Below are 17644 nucleotides of genomic sequence, written 5' to 3' on the forward strand. Positions count from 1 at the left end.
ATTCCAAGTTGCATCTCTTTGGAATTGACACCTGCACATCAATGTTGTCTGAATAATACAAACCAACTCCTCCTCTTTGCTGTTGTTTCAATGCTGCAAAAACTGTGTCAGAGTCATCGTAACAGTTACCTCTTGGATTGTGATTAAAGACATACCCCGGTAGTTGTGGCTGGTCTTCGGTGTCTGCATTGAGCCATGTCTCTGTTAAACAAATACAGTCAGCTTTCATTAGGGTTTTGTGGGATTGCATGTCGTCAAAGTGAGCATTCAAACTCTGTACATTGTGAAGTGCAATCGTGCAGACCGGATCAACGTCAGGTGAACCAATACTTTTGAAGTTGAACTTTGGCAAGCTCTTCATGGCTGTGTCTACTTTGTCATCACAAAATATAGCTGTCTCTTTGAAGTCCTTAATAATCAGTCCATCAAGAGTTCTCACACGACTCAATGCAACATATGCTTGCCCTGCAGCAAAGATTTTGTTGAGTGATACAACAGCTCTGTCAACAGTAACACCTTGGCACTTATGTACCGTCATTGCCCAAGCCAGGGTGAGAGGAAATTGCCTTCGTATTCCACCAGCATTTGATACTTGATCCTCTTGTACCTCCACAATTGTAGAGCGTTCAGAGTTTCTTTTGGATTTTGACCTCTGCATCTTTCCAACATTAGGGTTTTCAAACTCAACATGGATAGCAATAGGAATGTCATCCTTATCTTCACCATTAATAATTTCCACAACCGTACCACACACACCATTGACGAGGCCGTCAGACACGTCTATATTTTTCTTCAACATCACCTTTGCTCCAATGCCCAAAGACACACACCTTGGCAAGCACGAGTTGAAAACCTTTGTATGGAAGCCTAATTTTGGTTCCATTCTTCCAGTTTTGGGACTCCGTGTAAAATCTTGGGCATCTATGCTGATTGCATCTGGGCAATGCTTTTGCAGTCTAGTGATATTGTATTTATCAACCTCTGCATTTGTAGCATATATGTGAATGTCTGTGGAGTCTTCACCAGTTTCACGTTGTTTTAATGCAAACACATCATGCCCACTGAGATGTTCATTCTTTTTACGAACTCTGAGACGATTCAGCATCTCCGCAAATTCTGCATTTTCTTGCCTCAAAACTTTGGTAAGCTCAGCCACTTCAAAGTTGTTGTCCCACATGTTGGCTTCTGTGTTGTCAGAAAAAAGAGGTGTGCCTTTGACAGGTCTCAACTGAAAGAAGTCACCCACGCAGATCAGGGAAACATTTGCAAACAAAGAATAATCACCAGTCTGTTTTATTTGACGTAGTCTGCCATGAACGTAGGACAAAAGACGGTGGTCAACCATGGACACTTCATCAATGATCAAAATCTGCAAGTTTCGCATTTTCATCCTTAAAGTATTTACCTTCTCATCACCAAGAGGTTGATATGGCAGCTTAACATTTGCACCAATGGAGAATGTACTGTGAATAGTTGCAGCACCAATGTTATATGCAGCCACACCAGTGGGCGCTGTAAGGAGCACAGTCAGATCATCTGGATTGTCAGAAATCTGTGACAGCAGTCGTGTAGATTCGTACTGGATGGCTTTGATCAAATGGGATTTGCCTGTTCCTGCTCCACCAGTAATGAACAATCGCAACGGTTCAGGATTCTGTCCAAAGAGTATCTGCAGACACCACCGACGTACAGCATAAAATATTGCTGCCTGCTCTTCATTCAGTGTTCGCAATAAACCTAGTGCAGCATCTCGGGGCATTGTCATGTGATTAGTTTCCAGAGTGCACGTTGTCTGTGGATTTGCTGTCAGGTCAGGAATAAGATCACCAACATCATCACTGCCTTCTTCATCATCTACAGCTTTGGGTTTCATATCCAAACAACTGAGACGTTCGCTTTCTGTTTCTGGACATATCTGAGCCCAAGCGTCTTCTAAATCAATGTCGTTATCCAGCAACTGTTTGGCTTTGTCAATCTCATCGCTTTCTTTTTCAAATAAAGCTTTGTTGGAGTCCACAATTGACTGCACTTTTTGGATGTCAGAGCCACATTTCACTGCACCAGTTGTGTAGAACTGTTCGTATGTTTCAAACTGAGGCGGTCTGAGGTGGAAGTCCTCATAATAAGGCAAAAACAGCTGCAGCAATGAATGAAAGTACTTTTCTGGATTTTTTGTGTGTGAAAACCTGGGATATCTCACAACAGCAGGCTGTGTTCTGGTCCTTTTTCTGATGAAGCCACGGTTGTTGTTCAGTTGTATTATGTCCTGTGATTCTCTTTGTGGTGAAACCTCAGACTTTGAAAGAACTCTGTACTGAGAGCAAAAGCTGGCAAGGCATAACTCCTCCATTTCTGCTGATCTGGGTCTACTTTTGTATCTTTCCACCACATTAGTCATCCAAATGCTACTGTCATCATCAGGCTGTTGGAGCTGAGCTCTAGCTTGGAGCACATGCAAAGGCAAACTCATTCTAACAGGATTTTCACCAACAGGAATAAACTGTACATCACGAGAACATTCCTTCAAACGCATACGAGTCAAACGATACACTGCCTCTTGAGCTGAAACTTCTCTGTTGTGCAGGTAGACGCTGCCGAGCTGTTTGAATGCAGCTTTTGCATCAAGATTGCCATTCATCGCCTCCTTCTGTGCACGCTGTAACAGCAAACCCATTTCTTGCTCTGCTTTTGTGATGTATGACAGTATATAGACCACAACAGAATAGGCGTCGGTGATATACTGAATGTCCATGTTTCCTTGCCAAGCACGCAGTAAGTCTTTATTGTACTGGTTCACCCAAATATCAGACGGATTTCGCTTATGGACAATGCTTTTCTTTTTGGAACATATGGTGTATGCTCTCTCAAACAGGCCTTGATGTATCCCAAGAGACTCAAAAAAAGCATCAGCTGTATCAAAACTCAGGTCAGGATTGGCCAGCGCTGTTTTCACCTTCTTTATGATTGCATTGGCATTGGTATTTTCATCTTTTCCATTCAGGTCCTCTGAGTTCCCAGCTCTTGTAATGAAAGTACGGCTTGATGGAGGTCGTGGGAAATTGAATCGGCACACTGTATTTTTCTTACGGCATGTTTTTGAGTGTTTTGTGCTGTGTCTTTGTACGCTGCTCACAACCTCATGAAGCTCTGCATCAGACTCTGGTGGAATATCACAGGAAATGTATCTGTCTATGAAACGTACCACATCAGCATCACTGTCTTTATCAATCTTTGGTGCATCTTCCACCCAAAACAAACAGTGAACATGAGGAGAACCACGCTGTTGGAATTCAACTCGATAGAAGTAGTCCTTTATTTTGCCTATGGGTTCAGCTGGTGACAGGATTACATCACGAAGAAAACAATGCCATCGATAGTCAAACATTCTTGCTGCAGTAACTGGATTTCTTCCAATCAACGCACATTTTTGAGACCAGTCAAGTTCCTCCACAGGTGTTTCTTTTCCTTCTAACCTCAAAAGAGAAGCAAGCATTTCAGGCCATCTCAGATCAGCACTTGACATGCTTATGAAAAACGTTGGAATTGACAGTTGTCGAATCATACTGAACAAATCTTTCTGTACTGCCATCCAGTAAGGTGGGGTTCCACGAATTCCTCGCAAGAACTTGTACCCTTCATCATTTCGTAATATTTTACTGAGTGAATCTGAGTTCAACAACATGTTTGATGCTTCTTTCAGAGATGATTTGCCGCCACCTTTGCGCATTGCCACTGATACACCAGATATGACTTGATGCACTTCTGATATGTACTGTGCATAAAATATGTAGTCTGTGTTGCGACCAAAACGTCCATCAGCGTTGAGAATGCGACAGTTCAGGTAACGTGACAGAGTTATTTTTGATTCCCTTTCATCGTGGAATGTAGGTCCACCCAATGGAAACAGAGCAGGAAAGCATTTGGCCTCGTTGGTTTTATCAGATAGTAAACGAACTGGACTGTTGCCTTCAGCTGGTGCCACGCTCAGTATATCCTGAAAATTCTGATCAATGATCTCTGAACCCAGATTGACAGGTTGCAATGATGTGTCTGACAAGAGGCCACTCTGGTCTTTAATGTAGGTCAGTTCCTCCTCTGCTTGCTCTTCCTCAAGATTATTTTCATCATCACTGTTATTTTCATTATCACTGTTAGCTGGCAGCTCTTGGTTGTCCTCATTTGCCTCACATTGATCACTTCCATTCAGAGTGTTTACCCATTCATCATTTAAAATGACATCATCATACCACTTATTGTTTGCCATCAAATACCTCAGTGCATTCCTTACACGATCAGTGTGGACATACATGTACTCATAATGACCTTTGTATGTCAACTTGCGTTTGAGTTTGACTCTTATCATTTTATCATCACACTCGTTCCTTGGCAGAATGTTTGTCACGCTACTGTTATCAACAGGTACAGAGACACATGGACCATGGCAAGCTCTTTGGCGGCCTCGGGGCAAACACAGCAGCTTCATGAAGGGAATGTGACGAGCAATGAGATGTTCCTCCAAAGAATTCAGACATTTCAGTTCAGGTGGAATTTCATCCAAATGCATGTTGTTGGTGACACTCTCTTCTGGTAGTTTTCCTCCAAGCATTTTCCGATGACAGGAATGGCAAACCCATAATTTGCTGCAAGGACTATCAGACAAATGACATTCCTGCCCACATTCAATATCACAAACGTGTAAATATTGCAATGTTATACACCTCTTAGCCAGTGCAGCAACCTCTGGTCTTTTGCTTTCATAATGAGATCTTTTACACTCAATCACTTGTTTCCTGAAAAGTAAGCGATGACAAACAGAGCATACGTATTCAGGACCACAGCTTACGTCTTGACGAAACTGACTGATGACAAAGTCAATGTCTTGTTGCTTCTTTCTCATATTTGCATGAGTGTCACTGCTACTCTTAATTTTGTTTTGGCGAATTTCGTCATATTCATGATATTTCATCTTGCTTTTCTCGTTGATCTTCTTTTGAAACACGATGTTGCTCTTGTACTTCTTATGACTATAATCACGGACTTTATGTTGAAACACAACGTTGCTCTTGTACTTCTTATGACTATAATCACGGACTTTATGTTGAAACCCAATGTTGCTTTTGTACTTCTTATGACTATAATCACGGACTTTATGTTGAAACCCAATGTTGCTTTTGTACTTCTTATGACTATAATCACGGACTTTATGTTGAAACCCAATGTTGCTCTTGTACTTTGTATGACTGTAATCACGGACTTTATGTTGAAACCCAATGTTGCTCTTGTACTTTGTATGACTGTAATCACGGACTTTATGTTGAAACCCAATGTTGCTCTTGTACTTTGTATGACTGTAATCACGGACTTTATTTTGAAATATGATGTTTGTCTGATAAGTGTTTTTTGAGGATTCACACTTTGATTTTTTTAAATTTGAATCAGTACCATATTTATTATTATACTGTGCAAGTTTACGTGCCTTGAACTGCACATCGGTTCCATAGTTTGTGTTGAAATAATCACATTTCCTTTTCCGAAACTCAGAATTCATGCTGTTCTTGTGAAAATGTTCAAGAGAAGTCTCACGTTTGGCACTCCTAATGTACTCACATTCATTATATTGCTTCTTTTGATTCTCAGTTTTTCGCTTCTTCACATTGATATCACTGCACCGTTGACGTTCTTTTTCTGCTTTCGTGTCTGACTCGGTGAACTTTCTTTTCCGCTGGGGTCTTAACGTTCCCTCACCAATAGACTGGCATGTTCCGGCACAAGGACTCTGCGTATTTCGGTTTTTAACGCATGTTACAACCTCATAATGATTGGCGGTGTGATTTAAATATATACAGTTCTGAATGCATGGGCGTACAGTAGGTCTGTGCATGTTCCATCTCCCATCATTTAAGGTGAAGATAGTAGTTTGGAATAAATCGGCAGCAGCAAATATGTCGATCTCCTTTGCCCAGGTCCCACAGTAGTGTATCCTTGATTTTGTTACATAGTCCTGTACAGATGTATATTCATCTCTCAAGTAAGTCTCAAACTTATTGCTGTATTTCTGGAGGTGTTTCGTTACAGCCCGTCTAATTTTCAAGTGCTTCTCTTCATTGCTACAAATGCTAAAGGCAAGGCTGCGGTAAAAGCAATTCCCATCTGGCTTAATGCTTTGTATCTTACAAGGACAGCCCATATCATCAACACTGGTTGTTGCCTTCAACGCTTCAACATTTTCATTTGAAAGTCCAACAGCTTTGCACAGTGTATCCTGATCACTGCGAGTTAAAGGTTTAAATGCCTGCTTTGGGACATTTGTGTCAGTGATAATTACGTCATCACTGTGTGTTTTGCAAGTTGTCTCGTGCAGTTCAAAATCCCCTTTTATTTGAGCACGTTTAGCCTTTTCTGCAGAAGTCTCTTTTCGATTTACCTTTTGTCCAGCACCATTACGTGCAGCCTCTGATCGATCGATTGTAGCCGTCAGCTTGGTGTCATCTTTACCCAACATAGTTTCAGGAACACATTCAGGCTTCTGTGAAACATTACTCACGACACGTCTCAAAACATCGCTGTACAAAGGTTTGGTATTTGGGTTCGATTCACTCTTTGTGGACGCAGTTTGGTTGTTTGCATTACCTGGAACAGCAGTTGACGTTACTGAGCAACTTGTAGCCGTCTGACGTTTGTGCAAACCTTTTGATCCTGTTACCACATCGCTGTACAGCTGACGTACCTTTGCATGTGTCAACGTAGCTGTGTTACCTCGGGATGTGACGTTCTGTGATCGTCGTTCATTGCCAGTTCTGGTTACCGCAGCACTCACTCCTGTTACCTCAAACCGTGGTGTACTTACGCCAAACGATTGTGCATAATCATACACAAAGCTGACCAGTGACTGTGCGGAGCTAAAGTATGAAACACAACTTACCCTCTGACCTTTGTGATTAACCCAGGTGTTTGCATGAGAATTAACAAAGGCAAATCTGGTCTCTCCATTCACGATGGCACAAGTATTTCCACAAATAGTCAACAAGCAAGCATCATGACTGAACAGTGCGCGCTGCAGTGCTTCATCAAAAGGCAAAGCCACATCACATAAAGCAGGATCATAATTGTCAACACAAACAAACCCAGTGTAAGAATCTCCAAAGTTTAATGCAAAATCACAATTCCACACCCTGTGTTGTCTAGGCAATTCTGACACAGCAATGTAACCCCTTCCTTCAACATGGTCTCTGATTTGTTCATGTGCACTCATAGACTTGTACAACAGAGTTCCTTTTATTAAAACATCATCCAGATCTCCAGTTTCCCAGGTCCAAACGTTCTTCATCTTGGATTTCAGAACAGCTGTCAGACTGATGGCACCGCACTGCTTGTTGCCCACGTTACCAAAACGCACATCACCTTGATGAAAGGAGCCCGTCAGGAAAGACCTCTCTGGAAAATCAGGCTGAGTCAAAGTAACACACTCATTAGTAACATTGGGTTCATTCATGCAAGATGCATTATTTGAAGATAGCTTGATAGCACAGTCAAGAGAGAGAGAGCTTGGAGATTCAGTTTGGAAAGAAGTTTTTTGCAAGTTGGTAGAGAACTTTTCAGCACTTGTTTGAGACTTGTTAGAGAACTTTTCAGCACTTGTTTGAGACTTGTTAGAGAACTTTTCAGCACTTGTTTGAGAGTTTGAGAGTGGGGAGTCTGCAACGTTTCTGTATTGAACATTTCTGTATTGAACATTTCTGTATTGAACATTTCTGTATTGAACATCAAAGTCATGAACATCAAAGTCATACGCCTTTTCAGGCCAGCTTGATGTTTGGGCTTTCCAGGTGCAAGGACGCCCAACCTTGCTTCCAGGAGACCATAAGTCATCCTGGGTGCCAGTCGCTGCTCTTTTGGTGGAACACACCTGCAACACACAAATTGAACAGCGTTATTTACACATAACACACCTCATTCTTGCTGTTTTTAAGCACATAATACATCACGCCCTCCGACATCTCATTTGAATTTTCCTACAGTCAATACACAACCTCACGTACTGTTTTTACTCCTCACTACATCAACTGGCATGTGCTGCTTTTTGTAGGAGAAAAAAAAAAAAAGTAAAAGATTGCATAGCACTGAGATTGCATTATTCCCTAAGAAGGGGAAAATTACAATGTCACTTGTAAATTTATTTAATGTAATTAAATAAATAAATTTACAAGTGACATCACTTATTTTGCATAGCTGCCTGTTTTCCTTGAGTTAGTGCTATTAACACAACTATTCCTTGCACCAGACCCTGTCAATCAGTGGTAAATTGTAGACGTGTGAAAAACCACCTCTGAGAGCTCACGATCAGCCAGTCTCTTCTTTGCAGCCGCAGATTTTTTGGAACGTCCCATCTGCAATACACGCGTGGAAATGTACACTTTGACCCTTTTCCCAAAAAAACAACACGCATCTCAAAAATGACATTTCTTAAATATCAACCACAAATTATTTGACTATGTATATATCATGTACTGGTCTATAACTTTATTCAGTGTGACCATGCCATTTCACTTATTCATGGTGAAGACATGAAATATTTTTGCTTACACTATACTTTTTTGCTAAACATCAATACTTATAATGAATTCTAAGTACTTTGTGTAACAATCCTACCATTAGTACTTCATACATTCAAACTCCACCATCACACCTATGCACAACAAACCGCTTTTGACACTTCCTTCCATTAGTCGGTCACAGAGTACTACCAATTCAATATATAACATATATACATATACACACTGTGTTGTCACTTAGGCTAACTGCCATATTTCCACATTGCTCTTTACATACTGACTGCACATAACACTTCAGCAAAGCAAAGACAAGCTAGTAGCTAGCAATACTACTCCAAGTTAGAATACTATTTTTCTATATTTTTCATAAAAGACTTGAAAAGAAAAATCTAAGACAAACGCATTTTACCACATCAACATCTTAGTGTATACCTTTACTCACCTTTACAAACAGTAGTATCCTGTATCAGTACCTAAAACATACAAAAGTAATTAGTACCAAGCTCTGCAACACATTCAAAAGGTTATTATATGTGAAATTGCAAACCTGGTGCACATTAGACGGCCACTAGCTACAATTTACTCTACATTGTAATTACTCTCATTACACATAATGATAATGGTTATTTAAAAATAAAGAAAAACATTTGTCCTAACATGCAACATAAATATCCAAAAACCCAAACATTTTTTTTTTTTTAAATTCATTAAATCTAGTGTTTTCCTTATGATATTAAAACATGAGGTGGGCATAGGCTAACTGCCATATTTCCACATTGTTTATGCTATGTTTCTGCATTAAGCAGACGCTTTTATCCAAAGCGACTCAGAAATGAGGATATAACATTACAGCTAACATCAAAGCTAATAAGCTACATAGAAGGAAAACACTTTTCAAAGGGGACAGGGTGATAGTGTACAAATACGGTGCAGGCATAGAGGGAAGTACAGGGTCAGTGCTAGGACATGAGATTATCTCTGAGGGTCTTCCAGAGTTTCTTGAAGATATTCAGGGACGCCCCTGTTCTGGTAGCGCTCGGTAGGTCATTCCACCATCGCGGAACAAGACGTGAAAAGAGTCTGGATCGTCTTAAGTGTGTACATTGCTCTTTACATACTGACTGCACATAACACTTCAGCAAAGCAAAGACATGCTAGTAGCTGGCAATACGACTCCAAGTTAGAATACTATTTTTTCTATATATTTTTCATAAAAGACTTGAAAAGAAAAATCTAAGACAAACGCATTTTACCACATCAACATCTTAGTGCATAACCTTTACAAACAGTGGTATGCTGTATCAGTATCTAAAACATAAAAAAGTAATTAGTACCAAGCTCTGCAACACATTCAAAAGGTTATTATAGGCAAGGCAATTTCATTTATAGAGCACAATTCATACACAAGGCAATTCAAAGTACTTCACAGCTACACAAGAAGGCAATAAAATCATTAAAAAGAAATAAAAAATAATAAAAATAAAAAATAATAATAAAAATTAAACCCATTCAAAATAATCATTAATTAATTTATAAGTGAAGAGTGCAGATAAAATACTTTCAGGTGTCATATGCACAGCTAAATAGAACTGTTTTCAGCCTGGATTTAAACATTGTCAGAGTTATATGTGAAATCGCAAACCTGGTGCACATTAGACGGCCACTAGCTACAATTTACTCTACATTGTAATTACTCTCATTACACATACTGATAATGGTTTTTATAAAGAAAAACATTTGTCCTAACATGCAACATAAATATCCAAAAACCCAAACATTTTTTTTTTTTTAAATTCATTAAATCTAGTGCTTTCCTTATGATACTAAAACATGAGGTAGGCATAGGCTAACTGCCATATTTCCACATTGTTTATGCTATGTTTCTGCATTAAGCAGACGCTTTTATCCAAAGCGACTCAGAAATGAGGATATAACATTACAGCTAACATCAAAGCTAATAAGCTACATAGAAGGAAACCACTTTTCAAAGGGGACAGGGTGATAGTGTACAAATACAGTGCAGGCATAGAGGGAAGTACAGGGTCAGTGCTAGGACATGAGATTATCTCTGAGGGTCTTCCAGAGTTTCTTGAAGATATTCAGCGACGCCCCTGTTCTGGTAGCGCTCGGTAGGTCATTCCACCATCGCGGAACAAGACGTGAAAAGAGTCTGGATCGTCTTAAGTGCGTACATTGCTCTTTACATACTGACTGCACATAACACTTCAGCAAAGCAAAGACATGCTAGTAGCTGGCAATACTACTCCAAGTTAGAATACTATTTTTTCTATATATTTTTCATAAAAGACTTGAAAAGAAAAATCTAAGACAAACGCATTTTACCACATCAACATCTTAGTGCATAACCTTTACAAACAGTGGTATGCTGTATCAGTATCTAAAACATAAAAAAGTAATTAGTACCAAGCTCTGCAACACATTCAAAAGGTTATTATAGGCAAGGCAATTTCATTTATAGAGCACAATTCATACACAAGGCAATTCAAAGTACTTCACAGCTACACAAGAAGGCAATAAAATCATTAAAAAGAAATAAAAAATAATAAAAATAAAAAATAATAATAAAAATTAAACCCATTCAAAATAATCATTAATTAATTTAAAAGTGAAGAGTGCAGATAAAATACTTTCAGGTGTCATATGCACAGCTAAATAGAACTATTTTCAGCCTGGATTTAAACATTGTCAGAGTTATATGTGAAATTGCAAACCTGGTGCACATTAGATGGCCACTAGCTACAATTTACTCTACATTGTAATTACTCTCATTACACATACTGATAATGGTTATTTAAAAATAAAGAAAAACATTTGTCCTAACATGCAATATAAATATCCAAAAACCCAAACATTTTTTTTTTTAAATTCATTAAATCTAGTGCTTTCCTTATGATACTAAAAGATGAGGTAGGCATAGGCTAACTGCCATATTTCCACATTGTTTATGCTATGTTTCTGCATTAAGCAGACACTTTTATCCAAAGCGACTCAGAAATGAGGATATAACATTACAGCTAACATCAAAGCTAATAAGCTACATAGAAGGAAACCACTTTTCAAAGGGGACAGGGTGATAGTGTACAAATACAGTGCAGGCATAGAGGGAAGTACAGGGTCAGTGCTAGGACATGAGATTATCTCTGAGGGTCTTCCAGAGTTTCTTGAAGATATTCAGGGACGCCCCTGTTCTGGTAGCGCTCGGCAGGTCATTCCACCATCGCGGAACGACACGTGAAAAGAGTCTGGATCGTCTTAAGTGTGTACATTGCTCTTTACATACTGACTGCACATAACACTTCAGCAAAGCAAAGACATGCTAGTAGCTAGCAATACTACTCCAAGTTAGAATACTATTTTTCTATATATTTTTCATAAAAGACTTGAAAAGAAAAATCTAAGACAAACGCATTTTACCACATCAACATCTTAGTGCATAACCTTTACAAACAGTGGTATGCTGTATCAGTATCTAAAACATAAAAAAGTAATTAGTACCAAGCTCTGCAACACATTCAAAAGTGAAATTGCAAACCTGGTGCACATTACATGGCCACTGGCAACAATTTACTCTACATTGTAATTACTCTCATTACACATACTGATAATGGTTATTTAAAAATAAAGAAAAACATTTGTCCTAACATGCAACATAAATATCCAAAAACCCAAACATTTTTTTAATTCACAAAATCTTGTGCTTTCCTTATGATATTAAAACATGAGGTAGGCATAGGCTAACTGCCATATTTCCACATTGTTTATGCTATGTTTCTGCATTAAGCAGACGCTTTTATCCAAAGCGACTCAGAAATGAGGATATAACATTACAGCTAACATCAAAGCTAATAAGCTACATAGAAGGAAACCACTTTTCAAAGGGGACAGGGTGATAGTGTACAAATACAGTGCAGGCGTATAGGGAAGTACAGGGTCAGTGCTAGGACATGAGATTATCTCTGAGGGTCTTCCAGAGTTTCTTGAAGATATTCAGGGACGCCCCTGTTCTGGTAGCGCTCGGTAGGTCATTCCACCATCGCGGAACAACACGTGAAAAGAGTCTGGATCGTCTTAAGTGTGTACATTGCTCTTTACATACTGACTGCACATAACACTTCAGCAAAGCAAAGACATGCTAGTACCTGGCAATACGACTCCAAGTTAGAATACTATTTTCTATATATTTTTCATAAAAGACTTGAAAAGAAAAATCTAAGACAAACGCATTTTACCACATCAACATCTTAGTGCATAACCTTTACAAACAGTGGTATGCTGTATCAGTATCTAAAACAAAAAAGTTATTAGGACCAAGCTCTGCAACACATTCAAAAGTGAAATTGCAAACCTGGTGCACATTAGATGGCCACTGGCAACAATTTACTCTACATTGTAATTACTCTCATTACACATACTGATAATGGTTATTTAAAAATAAAGAAAAACATTTGTCCTAACATGCAACATAAATATCCAAAAACCCAAACATTTTTTTAATTCACAAAATCTTGTGCTTTCCTTATGATACTAAAACATGAGGTGGGCATAGGCTAACTGCCATATTTCCACATTGTTTATGCTATGTTTCTGCATTAAGCAGACGCTTTTATCCAAAGCGACTCAGAAATGAGGATATAACATTACAGCTAACATCAAAGCTAATAAGCTACATAGAAGGAAACCACTTTTCAAAGGGGACAGGGTGATAGTGTACAAATACGGTGCAGGCATAGAGGGAAGTACAGGGTCAGTGCTAGGACATGAGATTATCTCTGAGGGTCTTCCAGAGTTTCTTGAAGATATTCAGGGACGCCCCTGTTCTGGTAGCGCTCGGTAGGTCATTCCACCATCGCGGAACAAGACGTGAAAAGAGTCTGGATCGTCTTAAGTGTGTACATTGCTCTTTACATACTGACTGCACATAACACTTCAGCAAAGCAAAGACATGCTAGTAGCTGGCAATACGACTCCAAGTTAGAATACTATTTTTTCTATATATTTTTCATAAAAGACTTGAAAAGAAAAATCTAAGACAAACGCATTTTACCACATCAACATCTTAGTGCATAACCTTTACTCACCTTTACAAACAGTAGTATGCTGTATCAGTATCTAAAACATAAAAAAGTAATTAGTACCAAGCTCTGCAACATATTCAAAAGTGAAATTGCAAACCTGGTGCACATTAGATGGCCACTGGCAACAATTTACTCTACATTGTAATTACGCTCATTACACATACTGATAATGGTTATTTAAAAATAAAGAAAACATTTGTCCTAACATGCAACATAAATATCCAAAAACCCAAACATTTTTTTAATTCACAAAATCTTGTGCTTTCCTTATGATACTAAAAGATGAGGTAGGCATAGGCTAACTGCCATATTTCCACATTGTTTATGCTATGTTTCTGCATTAAGCAGACGCTTTTATCCAAAGCGACTCAGAAATGAGGATATAACATTACAGCTAACATCAAAGTACAGGGTCAATGCTATAGGACAGTGTTTCCCAACCCTGGTCCTCAAGGCACACTGCCCTGCATGTTTTCCACGTTTCCCTGCTCCAGCATTCAAATAATTGGGTCAGGTCTTAAAGCTCTCCAGAAGGCTGAGGACGACCCATTCATTTGAATCAGGTGTGCTGGAGCAGGGAAACATGGAAAACATGCAGGGCAGTGTGCCTTGAGGACCAGGGTTGGGAAACACTGCAAGTATAGGACAGGAGATGCTCTCTAAAGAGCTGGGTCTTTCCTGTTTCCACCATCACACCTGTGCAGGAACAAACCGCTTTTTGACACACTTCATTCCACTGGTCATAAAGATAGGTCTGATTCTAAATGCAACTGCAGAGCTTAAAGTGTAATAAAAATCCTGAGCATCACAATTCAATATATAACATATATATTATTATACACACTGTATTGTCACTTAGGCCAACTGCCATATATTGCTTTTTGCATACTCTGACTACAGTTACACTTCAGCAAAGCAAAGACACACTAGCAGGTGGCAATAGTGCTCAAAAGTAGAATACAGCGAACCCACGTTTTTCGCGGGGGTTACGTTCCAAAAAGAACCCGTGATAGGCGAAATCCGTGAAGTAGAAACCTTTTTTTTTTTTTTTTACAATTATTATACAATGAAATACTGCATAATGCATTGAAACCAAAGAACAAAACCTTTTTACAGGCCCAAGAATTTGTTTAACAAATAAAAGTACTGTATAAACGTTGTTGTTTTTTTTACAAATAACTACTGTAGCCTACTGTAAAATAATCATTTTAATCATCAATACGAATATCTGAGACACCGAAGCATACAACCTCCACAGACCACCTGAAATGTCTCAAATCTGATAATCTACCCGTGTGGGTCTTCTAATTTTTTTTAATTCCCCCCCCCCAATGTACGAGCTTCTAAAACCTAGTCTGACTCGCAATTTACTCCAAAAAATGGTGCAACAAAGTACTTTATTTTGATTCATGTCGGATGATTACAGAGAGACCAACACAGCGACAGAGAAACAGACAGAGCGCACATGACACAGACACACAGACAAATACACTCAGCGTAACAATAATAAAAGAACCAGCGCAAGCATCGACAATGCTGTTATTACTCAGACAAAAAAGTTATTCCCCGATTATTTCTCAGCGGTTGATACAACTTTCCACTATTGTTTCATTTTTGAAGCGGACATTACAAGCTACGCATTCACGCCACACCTTCATCGTGAGTCGCTCGCCACTCGTGCAGGGGACTGTTACATATCCCAATAATTCACCAAGATGACATTAGGTTAAACAGTCACGATCATTTTTATCGCGTTAAATTTCACCAAGATTTATAGTTATGCCGGAAACAGTTATTACATACTAAAACAAACTACAAATTTCGCCTGATGTTATACTTAAGCCAAGGCACACTAAATCATCAACAATTATGACATATTCACAACAAGTTATTTTTCTTACACAACTACAACATTTTAAAATAGATTGGGTTGCAATTAAATATCACATTCACGAAAACAACAAAGCCTGCGGGATTTCATGCCACTCAAGTCCCACCGACCTGAAATCATGCAAAAACCATTTTCCAGCTACATAATTCTTACCTGGCGTCGGCCATTTTACCATTCACTAAGCTACATGATTGCCACGTGCTGGAACGCAATTCCTAAATTCAGCCGTCCCGCACAGGTGACAAAGAGTAGCCTAACGGAGAAACTCTGCCTAGTTTTATATCATCACATTATTTTTGGCTTTCTCAATAACATTATCGCTGACACCACAAGATAAAATAAAACGTTATTACAGCTCAGCACATAAGCAGCACCTCACCTGTGACAAGCTCCTGCCGTAATGAATCAAGGCACACTAAATCATCAACAATTACGACATATTCACAACAAGTTATTTTTCTTACACAACTACAACTTTTTATTAAAATAGATTGGGTTGCAATTAAATATCACGAAAACAACAAAGCCTCGCGGGATTTCATGCCACTCAAGTCCCACCGACCTGAAATCATGCTATTAGCAAGTAGCTAACTGAACAATTACTTCAAGTAGAAAATGCTTCAACTTTCAGTCAACATACCACAGCTACCTACCATGTAATTATGCACGCTTACTACCAGCCCTCGGATGCTCTTCACTAACGCTATGGAACAACGCAAAAACCATTTTCCAGCTACATAATTCTTACCTGGCGTCGGCCATTTTACCATTCACTAAGCTACATGATTGCCACGTGCTGGAACGCAATTCTAAATTCAGTCGTCCTGCACTGGTGACAAAGAGTAACGGAGAAACTCTGCTTGGTTTTATATCATCACATTATTTTTGGCTTTCTCAATAACATTATCGCTGACACCACAAGATAAAATAAAACAACGTTATTACAGCTCAGCAAATAAGCAGCACCTCACCTGTGACAAGCTCCTGCCGTAATGAATCAAGGCGAAGAAGATTCTCCAAAGTGAGCCATCCGCAACCTTATCAAAATAAAGGTATTTACCTGTGATAACCCTTCACAATAATTACGTTAAAATCCCTGCATGAATGTGCACATAAAAACATCAAATTATACAAAACTTAGTATAAAAAAGAAGTATATCAGTCTTGCTAAAATAATTGCTAAAATCCTTTTAAAAATATATATATTTTTAACCCTTAATCCCAATTTATGTCATGATGCAACTTCCTGTCATGGTATAAAAAAACACAATGAATTATTTAGTTTCAATATACAGAATGCAAACTGGATTATTGATGGTTTGCTTATTGGCATTTTTAATTACAATTCCGTTTGCCAATGAAACTCCGAGATGGCGCCAAACCGGAAGTGAGGCCTTTTTTTAATTTATTTTTTTTATCATTTTTTTTTATTGCAATTAAAGAACAATGACAGAGACATGGTATGACAATAAGGCAAAACAAGGATATAACAATGTAAAGGACCATTTAGATTAGGTTAGGCTACATTAAACAACTAAAAGAAAAACCAACAATAAACAAAACTAGAGGAATACATTAAAGGATAAGACCGTTTTTTTGACATTGGGCCCTTGATTTCACATTATAACATGATGTTCTACTCACCCCTGCTTGTTGTTGGTCATTTGGAGCTGTTCCGAAGATATTCGCGAGGCGTCTGGCTGCTCTCTTGAGATATTCGGCCATGAAACGGTTTCCTATGGGCAAGCTTATACAGGCACAAACTATGCTGTTTATAATTTATTAATTACTGTACATTAGCACTGGTAACGTGGAGGTGCGTCGCTTACTTAAAAAGGTTACTAATTTTGTATTTTAGCCGAATGAATAAATAGGCAGCAGGTCTGTGGGCTGTCTGTGGCAGTAGCACGAGGAGGACGTCAGTAACACCCACTTTACGACAAAAAAAAAATCAAAATTACAGTAACCCGGATTTTTTTAAGTAAGCGACGCACCTCCACGTTATCAGTGCTAATGTACAGTAATTAATAAATTATAAACAGCATAGTTTGTGCCTGTATAAGCTTGCCCATAGGAAACCGTTTCATGGCCGAATATCTCAAGAG

The 17644-nt window shown here is 38.8% G+C and overlaps 1 protein-coding gene and 1 long non-coding RNA gene across 2 annotated transcripts; both read right to left on the reverse strand.

Annotated features, from left to right (window-relative positions):
- Positions 1–87: 87 nt before the first annotated feature.
- LOC142390099 (uncharacterized) lies at positions 88–4897 on the reverse strand. The gene is made up of 2 exons (XM_075475468.1): positions 281–4897; positions 88–183 (listed from the first exon to the last, which is right to left on the reverse strand). Exons 1-2 carry the CDS (start codon positions 4895–4897, stop codon positions 88–90), a joined length of 4713 nt encoding a protein of 1570 aa, XP_075331583.1.
- Positions 4898–7142: 2245 nt separating this feature from the next.
- On the reverse strand, positions 7143–9167 carry LOC142390209 (uncharacterized). Its single transcript, XR_012770437.1, has 3 exons — positions 8995–9167; positions 8325–8387; positions 7143–7906 (listed from the first exon to the last, which is right to left on the reverse strand). It is a non-coding gene; the product is annotated as an uncharacterized LOC142390209 (long non-coding RNA).
- Positions 9168–17644: the final 8477 nt, after the last annotated feature.

The sequence above is a fragment of the Odontesthes bonariensis genome, chromosome 10, assembly GCF_027942865.1.
Source record: "Odontesthes bonariensis isolate fOdoBon6 chromosome 10, fOdoBon6.hap1, whole genome shotgun sequence".
NCBI classification, from domain to species: Eukaryota; Metazoa; Chordata; class Actinopteri; order Atheriniformes; family Atherinopsidae; genus Odontesthes; species Odontesthes bonariensis.